General features: G+C 39.6%; 1 protein-coding gene across 3 annotated transcripts in view; it reads right to left on the minus strand.

Moving 5' to 3' along the window:
• Positions 1 to 24,178, minus strand: part of LRGUK (leucine rich repeats and guanylate kinase domain containing) — a 117,722-nt gene that overhangs the window by 69,800 nt on the left and 23,744 nt on the right. For all 3 annotated transcript variants that reach the window (XR_001302322.2, XM_003134660.5, XM_013985615.2), the window contains exons 6-10: positions 19,273 to 19,397; positions 15,163 to 15,306; positions 9,215 to 9,295; positions 7,557 to 7,643; positions 6,154 to 6,260 (exon numbers count right to left, since the gene is read on the minus strand). Coding sequence is in view for 2 of the 3 variants with exons in the window: in XM_003134660.5 (XP_003134708.2) it covers positions 6,154 to 6,260; positions 7,557 to 7,643; positions 9,215 to 9,295; positions 15,163 to 15,306; positions 19,273 to 19,397 (544 nt within the window). In the remaining variant the exon portion in view is untranslated. The remainder of the gene's footprint in view (positions 1 to 6,153; positions 6,261 to 7,556; positions 7,644 to 9,214; positions 9,296 to 15,162; positions 15,307 to 19,272; positions 19,398 to 24,178) is intronic.

Below are 24,178 nucleotides of genomic sequence, written 5' to 3' on the forward strand. Positions count from 1 at the left end.
AGGCAGGTTGAGACTGTACGTGTGCAAAGGCCTGCACGGCAATGTTCATAACAGCTGAATGTGCAGTAGCCGAAATCTGGAATCAGCCCACATGTCCTTCAACAGATGATTGGTTAAACTAACCGTGTACAACTGCTCAGCAATACAAAAGAATGAGTCATTGATACATTCAACAGAGGCTAAGAAAAAAAAAAAAAAAGAAGTCAATCCCCAAAGATTATACATATCCTAGATGATTCCATTTATATAGCCTTCTTGAAATGACAACATTATCAAGATGGGGAAAAGATGACTCATTGCCGGGGGTTCAAGAAGATGAGAAGGAGGGAGGTGGCTGTAGCTATAAGAGGGAAGCAAAGGGATCCTTATGACAAAACTCCTGTATCTTGACTTGAGTGGTGCTCCTATGAATGTGCAAATGTGATAAAACTGCATAGAACTAAACCAACTAAACCAACACATGCCAAACTGGTGAAATTTGATAAGGCTGGTGGAGTGTATTCAGGTCAGTTTCGTGATTTTGATATTCTACTAGAGCCAAGCAAGATCCTACCACTGGGGGAAACTGGGGGAAAGAGATTTAGAATTTTTCTGTATCATTTCCTTCACTGCATGGGATTCTAAAATTAACTAAAGATGACTATTCAAGTAATTAAAGAGAAACAACCTTGAAAGAAAGTGTTGCATATTGAGGATAGGCAAAGGCGAGCTTCCTGAAGAAGAAAACCAAAGCAAAGGAACAGAGCAAATAGTAAAGATCGTCATTCAAGAAAACTGCCCTGAAATAAAAAATAAAACAAAATTATATAGCGTAACTGAAAAAATTAGCCCAGAACAACTGGGCTTCAAATGTTATGACAATACATAGTCTAGACATAGTCTAATAAAATTATTGGACTTTAAAAAAAAGGGGGAAAAATCATTCAGCTAGAAAAAGAGAACCCAGGATTTATAAGAGAAGGAAAATTAAATTGTCATCAGATTTTTGACGGCAGTGTTTTGCACCAAGAGAAAAGTGGAGAAATACTTTTAATATAGTCAAAGAAAAAAGATTGATCTGCGGACTTCATATATAGCAAAAATGACTTTCAAGTGTAAAGGGCAGAGAATATTATCAACACGGAAGAGTCCAAGAAATACTGATTCCATAGCCCTTCCTAAGGACTCTGCTGGAGAACAACCAAAATGACTGGAGACATCCGTGTAACGCAGGCAGCAAGCAATAAATATGCAGTTACCCATGGAACTAAGACTAAATGACAGCAAAGGAGAAAGCACAGTGTATGATAGAAATATGTCCTGACAATATAAATACAGCACACTATTTTTAAAATGAAATGATTGACACATATTAAATATATACAGCCGGGAAATTCGTAGAGACAAAAAGCACATTAGAAACTCCCAGGACTGGGAGTTCCTGCTATGGCTCAGTGGGTTAAGGATCTGGCACTGTCTCTGCAGAGGTACAGGTTCGATCCCTGGCCTGGCACAGCAGGTTAAGGATCCGGCATCGCCACAGCTTGGATTCAGTCCCTGACTGGGGAACTTGCATATGCTGCTAGTGCAGAGCAAAAAAAGGAAAGAAAAAAGAAAAAAAAGAAATTACCAGTGACTGAGAGTAGGAGGAAATGGGAAGTTATTGTCTAGTGGTTAGAGAGTTTCTGTTTGGGGTGATGAAAAAGTTTTGGAAATAGAAGTGACAATAGTCACACAACATTGTGAATATAATATATATTGTGAATATATATATTCACATTGTGAATATAACATATGTGTATATAATATGTATCATATACATATAATATATAATAAAAATATATAATATATAATACATATATATATAATATAATGCCACTGAACTATACACTTTAAAATGCTTTAAATGGCAACTTTTATGTTATATATATTTCAAAACAATTAAAAACAATGGTGAGGGCAGTAGAAACAAATCCGACTAGTATTGCTGAGGATGTGGGTTGGATCCCTGACTTCATTCAATGGGTTGGGGATCTGGTGTTGTCGTGAGCTATGGTGTAGGTTGCAGATGCAGCTCAGATCCCATGCTGCTGTGGCTGAGGTATAGGCCAGCAGCTGTAGCTCCGATTCGACTCCTAGCCTACAAACTTCTGTATGCGGTGGGTGCAGCCTTAGAAAGGCAAAACAGAAACAAAAAACCAACGGGGGAATGGTCAACAGGAAAAGCATAGGCAAAATATGTTTGCAATTTTTCAGTCCCCATTAGTATTAGTACTGTTATTTGAGTACTGTTGTAGTATAATACGGGATTTTTTTTAAAAAAGCAATTATGGGATATTCTAATTCTAACTCCCTCTGAGTCTTTGGTGAAGAAGAAAAGGAGGTGCAGATGTAACAGAGATGAGATTAAGTAAAAGCTTAAATGTAGTCTTGAAATTGAATTCTATCAGTATGAATTCAGGTGTTTACCATCCATCTGTAGACAGCACTATCTAGATACAGATTAGCTAGAACAGATCGAATAGATGTAATAGATAGGCCCAGGTAGGATGGATGATGGATGGATGTAGAGAAGGATAGAAAGATAGAGAGACAGACAGAATAGATAGAATAGATGAATGGATGGGTGGACGGGTGGAGGGAAGGAGGGAAGGAAGGAAGGGAGGGAGGGAGGAAGGAAATGGATTTCTAGCTCTGTCTACTAAACAGTGACCAACCCAGTAGCCATGATAGTGCTTGGGGAAAATCATTTCTCACTAAAACAAACCAGGGCTTCTTAGAAAAACTGCTGATTTCAAAATTTTAACAGAGCATGTACAAGATGAGCCTGGAGAATGCTGTCATAGGAGAGAACAAGAAAGCTATCACAGACTACAAGGCCAGAGTCAAGCTTCTGCCCTGTTACTTTAATATAGGATTGTCGCCCTGATCCCACCAGGAGAGGAGACAGTGATTCCCCAATATCATAACTTAATAGTCCCAAGATCAAGAGTTAGGGTTCCTCCTACACGGTTGGTGAGAATATAAACTGGTACATCCGCTATGGAGAACAGTATTGAGGTTCCTTAAAAAACTAAAAATAGAGTTAACATATGATCCTGAAATCCCACTCCTGGACATCTATTCAGAGAAAATTCCAATTTGAAAAGATACATTCACCCCAATGCTCATTGCAGCACTAATAGCCAAAATACAGAAGAAACCTAAATGTGCATCAAAAGAGGAATGGATAAAGAAGATGTGGTATACATATACAATGGAATATTACTCAGCCATAAAAAAGAATGAAATAATGTCATTCGCAGCAACATGGATGGACTTACCATATTAAGCAAAGTAAGTCAAACAAAAACAAATATCATGTGATATTATTTATAGGAGGAATCTGCAAATGAACTTACAAAACAGAAAGAGACTCACAGACACAGAAAATAAATTTATGTTTACCAAAGGGGATAGTGGAGTGGGGTGGGGGGAGATAAATTAGGAATTTGGGATGAACATGTACAAACTACCATATATAAAATAACCAACAAGGACCTACTATATAGCACAGGGTGCTATACTCAACAACTTGTAATAACCTATAATGGAAACAAATTTGAAAAATTTAGATAGATAGATAGATATAGATAGATAGATAGATAGATGTATAACTGAATCACTTTGCTGTACACTTGAGACTAATACAACATTTTAAATTAATTCTACTTCAATTTAAACAAAAGAGAAAGAGTCAGGGTTTCTCTCCCAGAGACTGACTTCTGGGGCTGCTGGGGAGCCCAGATCCTGCCTCAGAGTGGGGAGGGCATGGCAGGCTCACTCCTGCCTCCATGAGTTTTGTGTAATGGTCCCTGCTTCATCCCAAAGCATCTGGGGCCGCTTGGCCACTTGCTATTGTCTGCCTGACAGCCAGAAGTGATCAAGAAATATGTGTTTATCAGACACTGCTGTAAATTTCTTTGATACATATTTTTATATAAATGTACCCTAAAGCATGAAACAACTTACAATTTCATAAACTAGAAAAGAAATACAATGAGGACATAAATGCCCTTCTTTCCAATCAAATGTGCTTTTCCAGATGTATGCAAATAAATGATAAATCATTTCACCTAGAGGGTACCATAAATATATAAAACTGTCAGTGTCTATATTTTTAAATTACATGTAAAAAAATCATGTCCTGGATGTAAAATAAAACATTTTCTCTCTGTGGGAAACCAACCGTATGCAGTACAGGAGCAAACCACACAAAGAAGAGAAGCCGTTTATAACCAAGAGATTTTATAAGTATTTTTAAAACGCCTTTGGGTATTGATAGAATTTCTGTGGTATACTTACAGCATAAATGGCCATCTGCTGCAACAGATTGTTTAAAAAGAAATGGAGAAATCGTGGTAAATCTGTCTTTGAACTTAGAGGTGAGAGACTCTATTCTCGTGTTCAACCAAGCTGGGGGATCCTCCCTGCTGAGTTGATAGCAACTGAATGCAATCACTGTGAAGGCAGTTTAAGGTTTCCCTTAGGTGAGCAGGACCTCCTCCTAGGGAGGCTCCACACTGGTCAGAATGGCCATCGTTAGTAAGTCTACAAATCACAAACGCTGGAGAGGGTATAGAGAAAAGGGAATCCCCCTGTGCTGTCGGTAGGAATGTAAATCAGTACAACCACCATGGAAATCGGTATGGAGGTACCTCAGAAACTAAACACAGAACTACCTTATGATCCAGCAATCCCACTCCTGGGCATATATCCAGACAAGACTTTCATTCAAAAAGATACGTGCACTCCTACGTTCATTGCAGCGCTATTCACAATACCCAAGACATGGAAACAACCTAAAAGTCCATGGACAGATGAATGGATTAAGAAGACGTAGTACATATACAATGGAATACTACTCAGGCATAAAAAAGAACAAAATAATACCATTTGCAGTAACATGGATGGAACTAGAGACTCTCATACTAAGTGAAGTCAAAAAGAGAAAGATAAATACTATATCACTTATATCTGGAATCTAATATATGGCACAAATGAACCTATCTACAGAAAAGAAACAAACTCATGGACATGGAGGAGAGACTTGTGGTTGCCAAGTGGGAGGGGGAGGGAGGAGGAATGGACTGGGAGTTTGGGGTTGGTAGATGCAAACCATCACATTTGGAGTGGATAAGCAATGAGGTCCTGCTGTATAGCTCAGGGAATTATATCCAATCACTTGTGATGGAACATGATGGAGGATCATGTAAGAAAAAGAGTGTGTGTGTGTATATATATATATGTGTGTGTGTGTGTGTGTGTGTATGTGTGTAGATATATATATGAATATGCATAACTGGGTCCCTTTGCTGTATAGCAGAAATTGACAGAACACTGTAAATCACCTATAATAAAAAATTACAAAAAAAAGACCTCTCTCTAATATATAACCTGAGGTCATGGGTGCTCCTTGGCAGGGATATCTAGCAATCTCTCACAGCTAAGGAAAAAATTGAAAATGGATAGAAAGCATCACAATTCTCTATTATGAGACTAAGGTCTGTGGTTCTAGCCTACAGCAGAAAAACTGGCAGGTTTTCTCCCTTTTTTTTATTTCACCATCGAATGTCACAAGCTAGCCACCATTCAAGGATCCAGATGAAAGACGAGGTTGAATCCACTCATTGCCATACCCAGAAAAATGCCAATAAGTGAGCTCCATATTCAAGCACATGATGACAGTACGTTATATCTGAGACAACACTGCCTTTTAAATAAAGACCTGGACTTCCTCTGTGGCTCAGTGGTTACGAACCCGACTAGTATCTGTGAGGATGCTGGTTAATCCCTGGCCTTGCTCCATGGGTCGGGGATCCAGTGTTGTCATGAGCTGTGGTGTAGGGCACAGACACGGCTCAGATCCTGGGTTGCTGTGGCTGTGGTTAGGCCGGCAGCTGTAGCTCTGATTAGACCCCTAGCCTGGGAACTTCCATATGCCATGGGTGCGGCCCTAAAAAGCAAAAACAAATAAATAAATATAAAAATAAATTAAAAAATAAAGACCTGATCCCTTCCCTCAGGGAGGTGAGAAAGGAACAGGTCACAAAATAGAAGGCTAGGTAGGGAAAATGACGAGGTCATCCCATGCTTGCCGCCCTGAGTTCTACCCGAGGGATCCCTAAGGAATACCTGTCAAAGATCCTCTGTGGCTGCATCACGCTGTTGACAACATGGGTCATGTGATCTTGGGCTGCAACGACTTCCGGGGGAGGGCTGTATTTATTCACTGCGGCAACCTTTCCCGGAATTAGACAGGCGAAGGGAAAAAATTTTTTTTTTTTCATTTTAAAAGCAAAACAAGGTTTAGATTTTCTGTGATGAAATGTTCTAGACAAGCAACCAGGAATCTTTGCGTTCAGTCTTCTGCTCTAACTTTCCTAGAACCCTAAAGAATAACAGTTACAATATTGAGCTGGAGCCCCTTGGTCACCTACTTCTTTTTAGCACAAACAAAAACCAAACCTCTCAAGTCTAAGATTACCTTTAATATAGTAAACATTTCAACCTTCAGTATGAGAAGGAATAAAATTTGTAGTTTCTAGATTCTAGGTAGTTGTTACTAAAAAATATTCCCTTGTGCCGTCTCCCCAAGACCTATTCCTATTACCTAAAATTCTACCCAAACCTCCTCTTCTTTTAGTACCACTTTCTTTGTTCTAAGAGAAGGACTTTTTGCTTCTGATGTAGCGTTCTCTGTCCCCCCATCTTTGCCATCCCTCCAAATACACTCTCACCTACCGCTCCTCTACTTAACGTGTGGTTTTATATATTATTCCCTTTACAAAACGTGAAAGGGAAAGAGAGTTCTAGTAAGTGCCTTCCACTGTGAGAATAATAACAGACCTGCATCTATAATTATATTTAACCAAGATTCCAGAACTGGAATACCTGCCTCTCTGCATATTTATACCTGCTTTTTCATTCCCATCTCAAATTTGCATTCAGTGTAAGAAATCCCTCATTAATGGAGATTTCAGCTGACACCAGTCACAAAAGCCTGACAAAGGAGCTACCAGAGCTATGGAAAGGGGAGGCCGGTGAGAGCCTTCAAGGTCTGGTTGCTGTAGAGTTGTGTGTCCAGAACAATCATTATCTTAAGGGGCAGAATAAAGGATTTAAAATATCAGAGTAGTGATTTATTCGGGTCTGTTTTGGTGATGGAGTAGAATGACATTATAATTCATTTCATTATTAAACGACTTTTTTAGAGTAACAGATAAAATCACATACCCTCCAAATATGACATTTACCCAAACTAACAGTCGGCTACATTGCTGCCGGCCTATATACATGGGGGCTGCTTCTGTCCCCCACTGCCAGTCAACTCACTGTACCAAGAGCAGGGCTTTCACTGCATTTGTGTTAATGCTCAGCCTTGCAGAGGATTAATCAGATTGATCCTAGGACAAGGAAACGCTCTCTAAATAAATAAATGCACATATTGTTACATGTATCATCTATGGATTATATTGGTCCTGCAGTGAGCTTCTGAGCCTATCGTCATAAGCACATGAAATGCTACGATTACATACCTTTTCTTCCACTTTAATCTTCCTCTGATCTAAGTCTGTTAATCGGAGGAGCATAAAAATAACGAAGGACCAATAGTCAGATTTTTCCTGTTTAAAATATCAAGAAGGTTATTCAGTTGTCTTCCTTTGCCTAAATTAACAAGCTCTAGCAGGCTACTTTCATGAGCTTAGGGCTTTCACCCACTAACTCTGTCATCCACACACACACAGACCTTTACATTTTCATGCTTACCAACCCTCTTATATTAACAACTCAAATGCAGACTGTGCCTTGACTTAATAAAACCTTCAAATGCATGATCTCATTAATCTCCCTGTGAGATAAGGACGATAAGTCTGATTAACTTCCTTTCGAAGAAGAGAAGCAACTAAGGTTCAGAGAAGTGAAGTATTTCATCTAAGGTTCCATGAACAATGATTCCAACCCTACCTTCTAACTCCAAAGAGTTTCATTGTCACAAATAATGAAACATTATTTATTACTTTGTATTGCTTTATGTTAACTTGTACCATTACTTATGAATTTGTTTTACAATAAAATATTATTCATTTACAAAAGAATTTCCTTATTCTCTGCTGTGTTAGGATTATCTACCTTTTAGAAATATAATTTCATGGTTTGGTTTTTTTTTTGTATTACGAAGCTACATCTCTTTGAAAGGAAAGCTATTAAGTGGACGATGCGTTTTACAGATGAGCATACCCATGAATTGAATACAAAAGCTATCAATGTGCTTCAGTGTGCAAACGTGGGAAGAGTTTATAGATAATGAGTTAACATGTGTGAAAGCGTGTGTGCTATTTATTTATGCAAACACTCAGACGCTCTTCATGGATCTGGACCTGGGAGGGGCGGCCAGGGCTCTTTCTTTCCCAGAGATGCTTTTAAACTGCCTGGCACTATTCTCATACCAAGAACGTTTTCATTTTAAAATCTTAGTTCTCATTTTTTATTTATTTATTTATTTATTTTCGCCTGTCCAGGCATGTTTCTCAAGACATACACACAAAGAAATTTACTCAGAAATACATGCAAATTTCAGTCTATGGAAAGGTGAGCAAAGGATACAGGTGGAAAGGGGAATGAATGACAAAGGCAGAAAGAGGGAGAGACAGAGTCCAAAAGAAAGGATCCATCACTGGGGGGGGGGGGGAAATCCTGAAAAAGTCACAGATCTTTGATATCCAGAAGTGAAAAAGCAGTAGGAAATATATTATTTTTTCCTATAATCATTTTCCAATGCCAATGCCAATGTCATGGCTATCCCCAGGCAAGTTTCTTGAGGTGTCTATCTTGGACTTTCTTTCCTGTTATAAAATAGGAAACACATTCTGTCTACACCTCTACACCTCAGGCACCGTGCATTCTCTAATGTGAAAGGACAATGCTCCACAATCTTCAATAGCTCCCACCTGAAATCTTTATTACCCCCAGATGAGTCATAAATGATCACACAGAGGAGGCAACCAAGAGTCAATCTCAGGCTTGACTTGCACCGATGGTTGTGCATAGGTGTTATTTTGCTTACCTTTCTAATAGGGAATGAAGATAAATACACCTTATTCACATTCCTGATGTTCTCTCAAAAGTATTTCATGAAGAATTCCAAGTAAGTCTACACCCCTCTCCCTTTCCCCCAACATCAAGGATCTCTCACCTGAATTGGATTTCTTAGCAGACTGAGAACTCGAAGGAGAGGTAGGTTTTCAATGTATTCTATTTCACTCAGCTCAGCAACCTGTTTAATCAACAAACACACACACACACACACAATATTATCAACAGACTAAATGCACCAAGACAACAGAAAACGTAACATAAGAGGAGCTACAGTGGATCCTTTAAACTCAACTTTTTAAAATTGCTCTGTTGAATAGCCAGCTTTTTAATGAGAATGCCACAAAACAAGGAAGTCACTGCACGTCCCTTCTATACATGCAAACACACGGTCACATTTTCTTTTTCCCCCTCTCTGGACTGAGAAGATCCAGGCAGGTGTTCCTCATCTCATCTGGGTTTATTTTAAGGCAGAAATAAAATTGTACGTAGAATCAGAGAAACTGCAAAAGTACATGAAAGGGCGCCAGGGTTCTCCCCAGCACTAATCCTTCCCAGCTCCCAGCTCCCAGTTCCCCGGTCTCCGACGCTGCTTCTGCGGGTTACTGTGGTTATTTGTGACTGGGAAGACTTCATGTACACGTGCAGCTCTATTGTTTTTCCAATGAGATAATCGTTTTTAAAAAAAGATAAAATGGGAACTTGGATGGCGTATTTCTTGATGTGAGTGTTACACGGCTGTTCACCTAAAAATTCTTTGCTAAACTATACATTTTTGAGTTTACACTCTTTTGGTATAGGTTATGTCTCACACCTTTCAAAGATAAGGGGAGAAAAAGGTCTCGACAGTTCTTTCACTTGGCCAGGGATAGAGTTTGAGTTGCAGCAGGGCTGAAATCTCCACAGAACTAAAGACCAACAATTTTCCCTAAATGCCCTGTAATTAGCATGATTATAATCTTATTTCAGATGTAGATGCTGAACTTTGGCAAAAAAAAATTAATCAGCACTTTTTCATGTCCATGCCTCCCCCGGTCCTTTCAGCAGGCACGTGAAAAGCGCCCCAACAGCAGAGGCGCTGATAATCCCTGAATTATCCAACTATAAAATGCAAGTGAAACGTCAACTATCTCCAAAGTTAAATCGGGGGGAGAATGCATGCCCCACATTCAAAGGATGCCATTTTCCAAGACATAATATGAAAGGTGAATTCCAAGATACAATATACAACCTGCACATGTTAATCTGGTTGTAGCAACGCTATGCTTTTTCCATAAGGCAACTAGCTGGACGCTCCATCAGACTGTCGTTTCCATCATGGATAAGAATTAAGGTTCAGTTTTTTAACACTGACTTATTCAGAAAGGTGGAAGAGTGACCTTGGTTGACACCACTGTCAGAACTCTTCTGTTTGGACCTAATGCAAACACTGAGAGGAGATGTTTCCCCCAGTCAACACGTCTCACTGACACATCCTGGCCATGTGCACTCGCAGACATTGCTGGTGGGAGCGGAAATTGGCAGTCTGGGGTGTTATCTATGCATAAGCTCTAAAGTAACCATCCCACTTCCAGACATTTATACCGAAGAGATCATCAGACAGGCAAAAATTAGATACATGAACATTCGGTCTAAGTCAAAGTTTAAAATCGAAATTCCTAAAAACTCCATCATTATGTGATTAAATGAATCATGGCACAGTCCCATAGTGGGAAAACTATGCCCCAATTTTAGAAGATGGTGATGTTATCAATGGTGCTTGACATGGAAAGATCTCTTTGAAAATGTTGCAAACAGGAGTTCCCATTATGACTCAGCAGGTTAAGAACCTGACTAGTATCCATGCGGATGCTCATTCAATCTCTGGCCTTGCTCAGTGGGTTAAGGTTCCCGTGTTGCCACAAGCTGTGGTGTAGACTGCAGATGTGGCTTGGACCTGGCATTGCTGTGGCTGCGACACATGCCAAGAGCTGAAGCTCTGATTCAACCCCTAGCCCCGGAACTTCCATGTGTTGCAGATGTGGCCCTAAAAGAAAAAAAAAAGAAAGAAAGGAAGAAAGAAAAGAAAACGTTGCAAACCATGTGAAGAATGATCATAGCTATATAAAATATTATCGGTAAAATATCAGCTAGGATTGGCCAGGTTTTTAAGGGTCGTATGAGAGGGATCCAGCTCCCCTCCCTGGTCTTTCAAAAGTAGGATGAGGTGGGTAAGGGCAGAGGGGAGCATATGCCAAGTCGCCCGGCTTTCAGTTTCCACATCAACTGAATTGATGATGTGCCCAGGCACTGGCCATCCCACGTGCCCTCTCCTCCGTAGACCCCGCCCCACGCAGACCACCTCACATCTTCCTCTTCAAATGCCAGGACCTGGGGCTGTGTGTGTCACCAGCGATTAACAAAAGGTATAGAGACACAGTGCCCCAAACCACCTAAAGAGAAACTTTGCCAGAAAGGTTACATTCTGAAAGGCACTGCAGCCATCAGCTACCAAGAATGTCACACCAGCAGGGCTGATCCCTAGTTTCCATCTCCCCTCTTCTCCAAACTCTTCTGCCCCTGTTGGCTACTCCCTACCCTGCAGAAGCCTGTCAACTTCTGCTATGTGGGGACATCAGCTTGGTTGACTTCTTTTTGCCATTTCCTTTTAGGCCATACGTTCCAGTAATCACCATCCAGACCTAAAGGGGCCTGATAAGTCTTTTTCTTAAAATAGATGATAGATAGATAGACAGACAGACAGAAAGACAGGTAGGTAGGTATGTAGACAGACAGACAGATAACAGGTAGAAAGGTAAAAAGAAAAGAAGAAAAAGAAAGAAAGAAAGACAAAGAAAGACAAAGAGGAGGGAGGAGGAAGGAAGGAAGAAAAGAAGGGAGGAAGGAAAGAAGGAAAAGAAAGAGAGAAGGAAAGAGAGGAAGAAAGAGGAAGGAAGGGAGGGAGGAAGTGAGAGAGGAAGAAAGAAAATACGTAAGTAATAGCTAGCCAGCGAGATAGACAGACAGATAGATGAAATAATGACACCAAGACTCAGAGAAGTAAAACAGCATTCTCTAAGAAACTTTCATAACAATATTTTGCTTCCAGAAGTAAAGACTGAGGTTATACTACAGTTAACATTTTGGGGATACATTTTAAATGCTAGAAATGATCATAAAACTCTAACAAGGACTGTAGAGTGAAGAGTGACCACGGCCCCCAAATCATCAGCTAATGGTGAACATTTGCAAAGGAACTTAAAACAGATGTTCAAATGACCACATGAAGGTACAGCAATGTTTCCACAGCTAAAAACAAGTAAATGATACTGAAAAATATGCTTCTAATAAAGCAATGTCGCTAACATCAAATTACTCATATGAGAAGCAAGAGCTATGACATGTTTCTTTTAAACGATAAATTTTCCATCCCTGATACAGAGTATTCTCAGCAGTGCTGGAGAAATCCCTGAGGACATTGCTGGATGGCTCATAGAACATTTCAAAGTACTGCTGGTTGCTTCCCAACCTGCCCAGCGGGGAGTAAGAGACTTGTGTTATTGTTACAGATCGATTGTTGCCAAAGGACCCCTCCTTGGGGACATGTGGCCACTTTTTTTTTTTTTATTTTAATGGAGTCTGTTCAACACTTGAAAATTATGAACTCTGTTCTTCACTTAAGGTTCCCTCATTTTTCCCTCAACTTTCTCAAATGTAATTTGAAAAGCCTTCTGAAATGGAAGCGAACACATGAGGTCTTTCTAGACCTGTGCCATCCAATGCAGAGGCGGCTAACCCTGTTGGTGACTTACCCCTGGGAATATGGCCAGAGTGGATTCAAATGTACTGTAAGTGTAAAATACACAACAGATGTCTAAATGTAGTATGAAACAAGACAAGAGCAGGTAGCTCATCAATAATTTTTAAGTCGATTACATGCTGACAATATTTTGGGTGTATCGGGCTCAATAAAACGAATAATTTCAACTGTTTCTTTTTACCTTTTTATTGTGGCTGCTAGGCAATTTAAAATTACAGGTGTGACTCATATTCATGGCTCATATTACATTGAAACCACACAGCATTCTTCTAGGTCCTGACATGGCACACCTGTCTGAAGGGAGGGCCATTAAGCGTTCATTTATTGCGTCAGCCTGCAAGCTTAGGGACCCGGACTCGGGAAGTCAATCATTCTCTGTTTGAGCCCTGGCTTTGCTATTCACTGGATACAGTATAACTTTGGACAATTTACTTAACCTGTCTTTGCTCCACTTTCTTCATCTGTAAAATAGCGATAACAATAGAGTTATAATGAGGATTAAATGAGATGATGTATGTAAGGTGCTTAAACCAGTGCCTTGTGCCTGAACACGCAATGCAAATCTCTGCAGTATTTTATGACTGCTATTGTTAGCACTATTATTATTGCCATTACTCCTTTTCCTAAACACTGAGATGCACTGAGCGAAAATTTAATGAGTGCATTCCATCTTCTTAACACCCCCTATATATATGTACAAACCATTTTAATGGTCATCTCATGAAAAAAAGACACTAAAACTATACAAAACAGAGATTGTGCTGACTTCATAACACACATGGGACAGTGAACAAAAGTCATCCACTAGAATTAACTTTAGAAGTTGATGAGACAATGTAGCACACAAATCTAGTAAAAATGAGGAGGAAAAGTTTTGCCTGTGACAAATAAAATGTCCTTTTTCTCAGACCTAAAGACTGCCATTTCTTTATTTTTTAAAAACTCATATGTATAAGTGAACACTTGAAACTAACATAACTAGAAATTTTTTTTTTTTATTTTCCCACTGTACAGCAAGGGGGTCAGGTTATCCTTAGATGTATACATTGCAGTTACAGTTTTTTCCCCCACCCTTTCTTCTTAGAAAATTTTTAAAAAGAAAAATAGAAGTCTTTTCCTTAAAAGAAACTAGCTTTTATTTTATGTTTCTAGATTCAAAGATTTTATATATTGATGTAAGATATTTTAAGAATAAAATGATTGAAAATTTGCCTGAAAAAAAAAAAAAATCTAACAGCCAATGGAAGTTCATTGGAGAGTCGTCAGAGCCAGCTGATAAGCACCATCACAGCCAAGCATAGAAACACAGCTCACTTCAGCTGGGATCTACGTCTATTTTAGGCTTCTCCAAACTTTTCCTTTTCAAGAAGAAATAAACATTCAACTTCCTTATGAAATCTTTCCAAAATATTCGACAAAAGTACTCAATATGAATAAAATCACAACGTAGATCTTATTGCAGGAGAAGTAAGCTAAAGGTGCCAACTTACTATCAACCATGACTGGGAGCACAAATGCTTTATTTAAAAAAATATAATTAAGAGTGAAAGCCAACTGATATAATTTTTGAAGTCACATGTACATTAAGCCAGATACCCAAATTTGAATAAATCCAATCCTCAATTCATATAGGTTAGGAACATACACTATTGGTGTTTTTTTACTATTATTTTTATTTTTGTTTTTTTGGAGGGGGAGCTGCACGTGCAGCATGGGGAAGTTCCTGGGCAAGGATCAAACCCATGCCACCAGAGCGACCTGAGCTGCTGCAGTGACAATGTCAGATCCTTAACCCACTGCACCACCAGAGAACTCCTAGACACTATTGTTACAAATAGGATTCAATTCCTGTGCCTCTTCTCTTTAAATGATGCTATTCTCTTGTCTGCCATTTCCCCGCTCCGACAGGTCAGACATTCCTAATGCCATATTTCCACCCCAAATTCCACAGGAACACACATCTACTTCACAAAGTCATGTGCATTTGGATGTAGTTTAAACCTTCCAAACAATGTAATTAGGAATCCTATCTTCAAATTTTCAAAAATTAAGAACTTTAAGTATTTACTTTTAAAAAAAAACCCCAAACAGTCCTTCAACTATTGTTCCAGGAGGTTTTCTGGCATAACACATCTAAGCTGACACTGAATGGGATAGCACTTGGGAAACCAAGAGTAGGTCCAGTAGGTCCTAATATGTCTTCTTACGTAGACGACACCGATACCAAGACACACGAAGTATGACGTTACCTTATTATCCTCTAGGTTGATCACTTCCAAGAAGTCATGACTCTCTAAGCCTTGGAGGCTAGTGATCTGATTGTGGGACAGATCCAGGATTTGCAGGACTCTTAATTCATCCAAACCTGTGATCTTCTCAATCTGGTTATTGCTCTAAAATTGATAAAACACATTTCATGTCCTAAAGGCATCTAGTAGGGAAACACGTAAGTTTTCATTCTGGATATTACCCCAAACCTCTTAAAATCTGTAACACATTCTTGTCCCATCTCCTATTCCCATCATTCTCGTCCCTAAACAAATATACACTACACCCCAGCAAGAAATCCAGTCTTCCAACTGAAAGAAGATGAATGTTTAAATCAATAGGAAAGACCAAAAGTATAAGCTTTTGACATTGGTACCCTCAAGCCTAATGACAGCAGAGCTGCATGCTTATCTTCAGAAATATAAATTTAGAACAGTTCTTTTGCCACCATCACAAGAAACCACTTGAACACTGTAACTCCCACATACACTCTGTTTCAGACATTTTCTGAATGTATGACTTCCTAGCACCAGGCTGTGGTGGTCTGACACATGCCTCCGCTTAGCCAGGCGCTTGTACAGTTCCCTCCTCCTGAATCCAGGCTGGATTTGCTTTAACCAAAAGAAGACGTCAGAAGGGCCCCAGTTCCATATTTAAGACTTAAGAAGGCCTGGCAGCATCTTCTCTTGTGTCTGAGAGCCCAAAGCTGCCATGTAAGAACTTGAGCTACTCTGCTGAAGAGAAAATATGGAGAGGTCACATGGAGAGGAGCCCTTGGGACTAAATAAAGAGGAGAAACCCAGTTATTCCAGCATCTCGGCTGAGCCCAGGCCCCAGTCAAGGGCTAGCTGAACGTGGCAAGACCAGCCGACCCACTCAACTGAACCCAACGCAGATTATAGAACCAGTAGCTAACAAAATTTCTCCAGCCCACTACACATAGGGTGGCACGTTATGCAACAAGAGAAATACAAACTACGTTCTTTAATAATTTACCCATAAGCGTCTTCTTAGACAATACCTTGAAACAAAGAAAGATCTAAGACTTAAACATTGTTCTCTTTCCCAACCCCAAGTACCTGCAACAAATTACAGTGATAAAAATAATTTGCATTTTCTCCTACATTTTCCAACATTGCACAATTCCTTGGGTTCGTTAGCCTTTGAGGTATAAGAATATGCCACAGTACAATTAAACTTTGAGTTGAGAATCACAATAAAGAGTAATTCTGAAGTTTCAACTAATGTCATGTTATATCCATCCTTAAACTTTTAAAACTTGTACAGAGCACTTTAGATCTAAACATTTAAATTATAGCATTCTCTACCATCTATAATATTTTTCCTGGTACATGCTTCCTGATATATTTAATAGTAAGGGCTCATTTTCACACATTTTTCATAAGATTTCACTTCAATAACAAGCAAGATTTATGTTCATTAGTATAATTCTATAGCTCTTTAAAATATATTAAAAGAATGTTGATACTCTATAAAGTTGGATGATAGTACATGGGGGCTCATTAAACTATTCCCTTTACTTTTATATATGTCTGCCAAATTCCATAATAAGAAGGAAAAATACTCATAACCCCATTTGTTTAAGTCAAATTCCTACTGTTCAAAAAGGTCTCAATAGCGTCACAGAAAAGGGAAAGAAAAAAATTACTCTAAACCGAACATAATATCCATATTAATTTGACTTATTGAAATAAGATCTGAATATCCTATTTAAAATAGGCCCACATATCAAATTTATATATTATACAGTTCTTCCCAAAGACTTCTGAAGTGCTGTCAATGTGGAAGATAAACTGTAAGTCTTCTTTAGAGGGTCTCTGATGGCTTTCAAAGTGGTGGACGCTCGAGAAGAGAGTGAGGCACAGAAAAGTTTAATTAGACAGCCTATGGTCATAAAAGGAAGCAGGATGGAGAAATATTCCAAATCAGAATTTCTGAGTTGAAAGTCAGCCAGTCAAACCCTTTTTCCAATGATGAAAAACTGAGATGTCTCTCCTCAAAGGGCATGGCCAGTTCCTGCGTGAACAGTTCTTCTTGCTTGTTTCATCATGATTAGCAGGGAGAAGGGGGCCTTTAGAGAGACACTATTGTATTAAATAGATGAAATGAGAAACATTCTCAATCTCCCAAGTTAGGAGGGAAAAAGAAAAACAAAGGGCTTTGACTAAGACAAAATGATTTTTAAAGTTGGGAATGGATTGTCCTTACTTGCAAAAGGAGGTGGTTGACAGAACAGCCCATAAGTAAACCACATTTTCTCCTAACATTTATTGTAAAGTTGATGACAGAGAATTAACAATTGGTTTGTATACGGAATTATTCTTTTTCACCTAAACTGTACAGTGAATTATTTTCAAGGCAAACCCATTGGTTTACTGATTCCACAATTCTTTTAAAAGGATTAAAAACCGTTGAAACAAATGTGTGTCATTTAATAGATTTTATTAATATATGGAAAAGAAAACTTTCCTATTCTCATAAATGTTAAGGAAAGTGAATGATGGCATATTCTGTATTTTCTAGTTCATCTTGGGTGATACCTCTGAGGGTTGGGAACAATTCACCTAATTTACTTTAAGGGAAAATAAGTCTTTTATGCTTTTTCTAAAAGCTACATGCGATAGACTTGTCCACACAGATTATTTATTTAGTTATTGAAACAAAGTCTTAGGATGAAGGTGCCACGTGTTATTATTCTTAATAATGAGTTCAATGTGACTTTCTTTTGTAATTTGGTCATTTACAATCTAACTTAGAAAATTCATTTTCATTTATGCTTTGTCAACACACCTTAGTGGGCAGAGAACACAAAACCTCAGGGGAATTATTAAACCTCTCCATGCCTCATGTCCAACCCTGGTACCGGGAACCAGTATTTAGCTCCACCAAACTCACTATAAGGAGGGAATGGTCGTGAACAAGTACTATGGGCTCCAAGCTCATGGAAAGAAAAATTAACATGTGGCCAACCTTTAGCTGCCTATGGTTAAATAAAACAGGAAGCGGACATCGTGTATGTCAAAAATCTGCAGATAACCCAAGATGTCCTTTCAAACAACAGCTCAACACTTTCCCGTGGATAGTTCACACAAGAAATTAACATGCTGCTGGCCTCATAGCTTAAAACCCCCTCTGTCCACCTGGTAATAGACATGATAGAGGACAGCAAAGCCATCCAAGGGGAAGAAGTCAGGAGGAGGAGGCGAGGAAGGAGAACGAATCCTAGTCGATCTACAAACTAGAGTATCAGCCTCCAAGAGAGTGAGCTAGACTATTATTTCAAAAATACTACATCTCTGAAGTGGTAGGATCCTGCTGAATTTTTTAAATAAATTGTGTGCATTTTCATTCAGTCATAGTCACATAGCATGCCATATAGCTTAAGAAAGGTGCTCTCTGTGGGAAAAAACTAAAATTTTAACTTTCTGATTGGAATTGTTCATTTATTCTAAGCACTATTTCTGGTTCTCTAGAATAGGAGACCACCATAGAGTGCTACAAAAGGACTACCGAAACTCAGTGCCCAGTGGTTCATCTGAGAGCAATGGCATGTTAACTGCAATATATAGAATGCTAAAATACAGTTAAATGATATTTCATCAATAAGACGTTATAAATATTCAAAATTTTTTTATGGCTGTACTCAAGGCATATGGAAGTTCCTGGGCCAGGGACTGAATCTGAGTTGTAGCTGCTGGGCTGGGGATTGAACCCATGCCTTCAAAGCAACCCAAGCTGCTGCAGCAACCCACTGTGCAACAGTGGGAACACCTATAAATACATTTTTAATATTTGCTATTAAATACTATCTTTCTCAATGTTAAAGTCAATCTTTTAAAAAATGAAATTTATATTCCAAATTAGATAATCATTTTCCTTTAGCATAAAACATTCATCACACACACACACACACACCCCAGATATGGAAAGGAGCAAACAAAACTGAAGACAATGACATTTCATGAAGGAATTAGATCTTTATAAAATTGAAAAATCATAATTATCATTCATATATTTACTAAGGCACTAACTAGTACTTCTACAAGGAATAACATTTTTGTTAGACTTACCAGACACAGTATTTTGATGGGTAACATGCCTAAGCCATTAATGGCTGTGATCTTGTTCTTGGCCAGACTAAGGTGGGTAAGACTGCTACACATTTCCAGTCCGGTGATTTCGGCTATCTCGTTGCCTAGGTACCATGACTATGTTTAAGGAAAATGAAGTGTGTTTTGAAGGAAAATGAAGAGTTTTGAAGAAAAAAAGAATCAGTGTCACATGGTCACTAGAAAAATCAGACAAGAACATAAATTTAAAAAGGACTCTATGCCAACAAACAGAGGAGGAATGCTAAATCTTAAAATACACGTTTTCATATAGAAGTTAATACTAGCACCACTTAAAATTAGCTGTTTTTTTTTTTTTTAAGGCATAGCTTTTGATTGTACTCAGTTGCATCTGCATTCATATATATATATATATACTCATATATATATATATACTCATCAATCCATGAGGAAAAACATAATGTAGGTCAAGGCTACACTGGCAGGGTTTTCTCCTGGTTCTTTAATGGTCTCCATGAGAAACTCATGGGCTTTCTCACAGGCAAGACTCATGAATCCAGGGTCCCAGGATCACCCTGGAGAAGCTTGGCACCAAGCTCGAGCATCCCCACAGCCAGAGAGACAGCCTGAGAGGCATCAGATATCATCGGGAGGGACAGCTTTTTTCTCTATGTTGGCTTCTCTTCTTTCATTAACATAAATGAGGCCTAAACTCAGCCTTCATTACTTCGTCTGTTGATTAAGTTTCCAGTCAGTTTAAAATTTAACTTCTGGAGTTCCCGTTGTGGCACAGTGGTTACCGAATCCGACTAGGAACCATGAGGTTGCGGGTTCGATCCCTGGCCTCACTCAGTGGGTTAAGGATCTGGTGTTGCCGTGAGCTGTGGTGTAGGTCGCAGACGAGGCTCGGACCCTGTGTTGCTGTGGCTGTGGCATAGGCCGGTGGCTACAGCTCTGATTAGATTCCTAGCCTGGAACCTCCATATGCCTAGGGAAGTGGCCCTAGAAAAGGCGAAAAGACAAAAAAATAAAAAATAAAATAAAATAAAATTTAACTTCTTCCTTTTTGAGTTCCATCCTTATTGTCACCTGAAACTGCAAACTCACTCAAAGTCACCAAGTCTACTTCTCTCTCACCATCCTCCATCTCTGCGGCAAATTTCTAGGATTTAATATCATCTCCCGTCAAAGCTCAGTTTCCCCTCCGAGTAGCCTAAAGATCACCACTTTCTCAGCCATCTGTAATCTTCAGGGCATCTCATCATCACCAAGACCTGGCATTTGTGGCTTTTTAAAAAACATCTCTTCAAATACACCCTTTCCTTTGCATTCACTCCTCTGGCAAAACCCAGTTCAGCTTCAGCACCAACAGGTACTTCTCACATCAAGTCCCCTGACACACTATAGTCAGGTTAATTTTTTTCAAAAAATACTGACTAGATATCATGCTCCAACTAAAAAATTCTCACAGGACGAACTCCAAATGCCTCACTCTGGAATTTAAGGCCTCTCACGTTAGGCAAAACCTATCTCTCTAATTTCATCCCCATTATAATCCAGTGAGAATTCTCCAGTTCTGCCAGGTCAATCTTCTCCATAGTTCTGGACTATTCCATGGATTTTCTTTTTCTTTTTTTCTTGTTCATATTACTTTCCTACTTCTTTCTAAACCTTGTCCATTCTTCAGGACTTAATTTCAATTCTACTTTAAAATTTTTCTTTTTCTTTTTTTTTTTTAACCTTTACATTAAACCAACATCTTAAGGATTTCTTTTGAAAAATAACCTAGTTTCCCTATTTCAATACTTTTTAATTACATAAGTAAGTGCCAGTGACAGGCTGGGAGAACATATTCACAGTATATATAGCAGACAAAGAATTGCTATCTAGAAAACATAGAGAATGACAATAACCCAATAGAAGATGGAGAAAAAATATGTCCAAGAAATTGCCAGAAGAGCACATCCAAGCGGCTGACATAATAACACATGAAGACACCGCCTCACCTGGAATCAAGAGAAACCAAATTAAGATGCCATTTTCTCACCTATTGGTTTGGAAAACATTTTAAAACTTTTGAAGCACAGGTTCTTTCACGCCACTGGGTGAGAGGGTGCATTATGGGATGGCCACTTTGGAGGCAATCTGGCAGTGCCTATTACAATTGTAAATATCACAGCAATTCCAATTCTTTTTTTTTTTTTTTTTTTTTTTTTTTTTGTCTTTTTAGGGCTGTACTCATGGCATATGGAGGTTCCCAGGCCAGGGGTTGAATCGGAGTTTCAGCTACCGGCCTACACCACAGCTGCAGCAATGCTGGATCCCAGCCATGTCTGTGACCTACACCACAGCTCAGGGCAAACGCCGGATCCTTAAACCACTGAGCCGGGCCAGGGATCAAACCCACCACCTCATGGTTCCTAGTTGACTCATTTCCACTGCACGCCATGATGGGAACTCCAGCAATTCCAATTCGTAGTACCCCTCCAGACACGCTATTTCCTCCCAAAGTTTTTTCTGGTCAGCTTCTAACACGGCATCTATCTCCTTCATTATCACAAAATCAACTTTTTTTTTTTTTTAAGAGAAGGAAGGGATCATAAGTATCACCAAATATACATTTTTACCTTACATTTTTTGCAGTGATCCTAACTCTACTACTTCCTAGTTACATGATGTAATTTGTCTCTGTGCAGATTTTCATCTGTAAATTGGGGATAATATCAGATGGCCAAGAAGGCCAAGTCAGATCATGAGAAAACATTTTTATTTGTTTCTGTGTTTAGTTATTTATTGGCCATGCCTACGGCATGTGGGTATTCTGGGCCAGGGACTGAACCTGTGCCACAGCAGTGACAATGCTGGATCCTTAACCACTATGGCACCAGGGAACTCCAGAGCAAGAGAAAACATTTAGAAAATGGATGGGGATGAGGTGCACAAAGCACCTCAGGGTTACAAGGCTTGTTAGCAGCACTAAGTGACAAGCACACAAGGCCAAAGAATCACGTCCTCTGCCTCTCGGCAACAGCACAAAGTGGAAGATTCAAGGCCAGGCCTGATTCTGCAAAGACCTAGGCCAGAGAAATAGGTGAATCGGGAAACAAAAAGCAACCACGAGGAAATATTGCCAAATGAACCAGAAATTCCTCGATTTTCTTCACAGGTTCCAGATTCAATCCTTGGGCTGAAGCCTCGTTCTCTTTGTCATCGATATGCATTTCAAAACCACTTCCACCAAGCTTCCTGCCAGACTAGCTCTACAAATAGACACTTGTGCTCACAGACAGGATCCATCTTTCTGCTTCCATCTGCTCTGGGCTATTTAAACAATCATTCCGGGAAGTACCCATTGCGGCTCAGCAGGTTACAAACACAGTGTCCACAGTTTTGATCCCTGGCCTTACTCAGTGGTTAAGGATCCGGAGTTGCCCTGTGTTGTGGTGTAGGTCGCAGACGCGGCTTGGCTCTGGCGTTGCTGTGGCTGTGGCTGCAGCTCCTATTTGACCCCTAGCCAGGAACTTCCACCTCCTGCAGGTGTGGCCTTAAAAAGAAAAACAAACAAACAAACAAACAAAACCCCCAAACCAATCATCTGAACTAGAACAAAGACCAGGTCTTTGTAAATACAGGTTGCAACAAAAGATGTGCAATGTAGGAAATAGAAATTTAAACTCTCACCCAACTACAGAGGAAATAAAATATCCTCGGAGTAGCAATCTTTAGTAAGAAAAATTAAGTAGGGAAAACTTCAAATGGCCATCTGTCTCAATCTAGCAGAGGAAGCAATTGTCTCTGAGTCCTATTTCAGGAGCACTAGTTGTCTTAGTAGCTCCACTTGAACCAAAATAGATACTCTGGGAGTTCCATTGTGGTGTAGCGGAAACAAATCAGACTAGGAACCATGAGGTTGCAGGTTCAATCCCCGGCCTCGCTCATGGGTTAAGGATCCGGTGTTGCTGTGAGCTGTGGTGTAGGTTACAGACGTGGCTTGGATCTAGCATTGCTGTAGTTCTGGTGTAGGCTGGTGGCTACAGCTCCGATTAGACCCTGGCCTGAGAACCTTCATATGTCATGGGCTGCATTAAAACAAACAAACAAAAAAAAAGATACTCTGAATTATGATGGAGAGTAAACAAATGCCTGTGGGCAGTTGAGTCAGGAAGCATATTCCCATGGGAAGCAGGCAGGGATTAGAAAACTAGAAAACATGGAATCCAGAAACTGTCAAGAGATCCTGGGAAGAGAAAAGGAAGACTGTTTACTGTGATACAGTAATTTTCAAGACACTAGAGACAGTTCCCTTGGTGCATCTGGCTTACTCTCTAGCACTGACTAGCAGGGCAAGTCATGTTTTCTGAAATTAATATTGCAACGGCCAAACGAGGAAGAATATAGATGCCTCCCCGCAGTCGTGGCTACGACCATGGCCGTGGCCTCTGCAGCTGCCACTGCTGTCACCCACAGCCCTGAGGCAAAGGATCAGGAAGTGGCTGAACAGCTCTGCTGAGAGATGTGTTCATTTCACAAAAATCGCCTGTTTCCCAACTCTTTGCTTCCCTTTCAATGTCAAGGAATTTCAGGTATTATAAATTATAGTGGACCCTTGAAAAACACGGGTTTGAACTGTACGGGTCCGCTTATAAGATTTTTTTTTTTTTTTTTTTTTTTTTTACCAGCTACAGTGGCACACTGTAGGTCGGTTGAATCTGCTGATGCAGAATACATCATGCATGCAACACGCCATGCGGAAAACTGTGGATACAAAAGGCTCACTGTAGGGTTATGCGTGACAGTGGTATTTGACTGCTCTGGGGTCAGTCCCCTATTCCCATCATTATTCAAGGGTCAGCGCAAGTAGGTTCTTAAGTAAAGAATGTTTTTAACAGTGTTCTTTAAGAGCTCT

Source organism: Sus scrofa, chromosome 18 (genome assembly GCF_000003025.6).
Source record: "Sus scrofa isolate TJ Tabasco breed Duroc chromosome 18, Sscrofa11.1, whole genome shotgun sequence".
NCBI lineage: Eukaryota > Metazoa > Chordata > Mammalia > Artiodactyla > Suidae > Sus > Sus scrofa.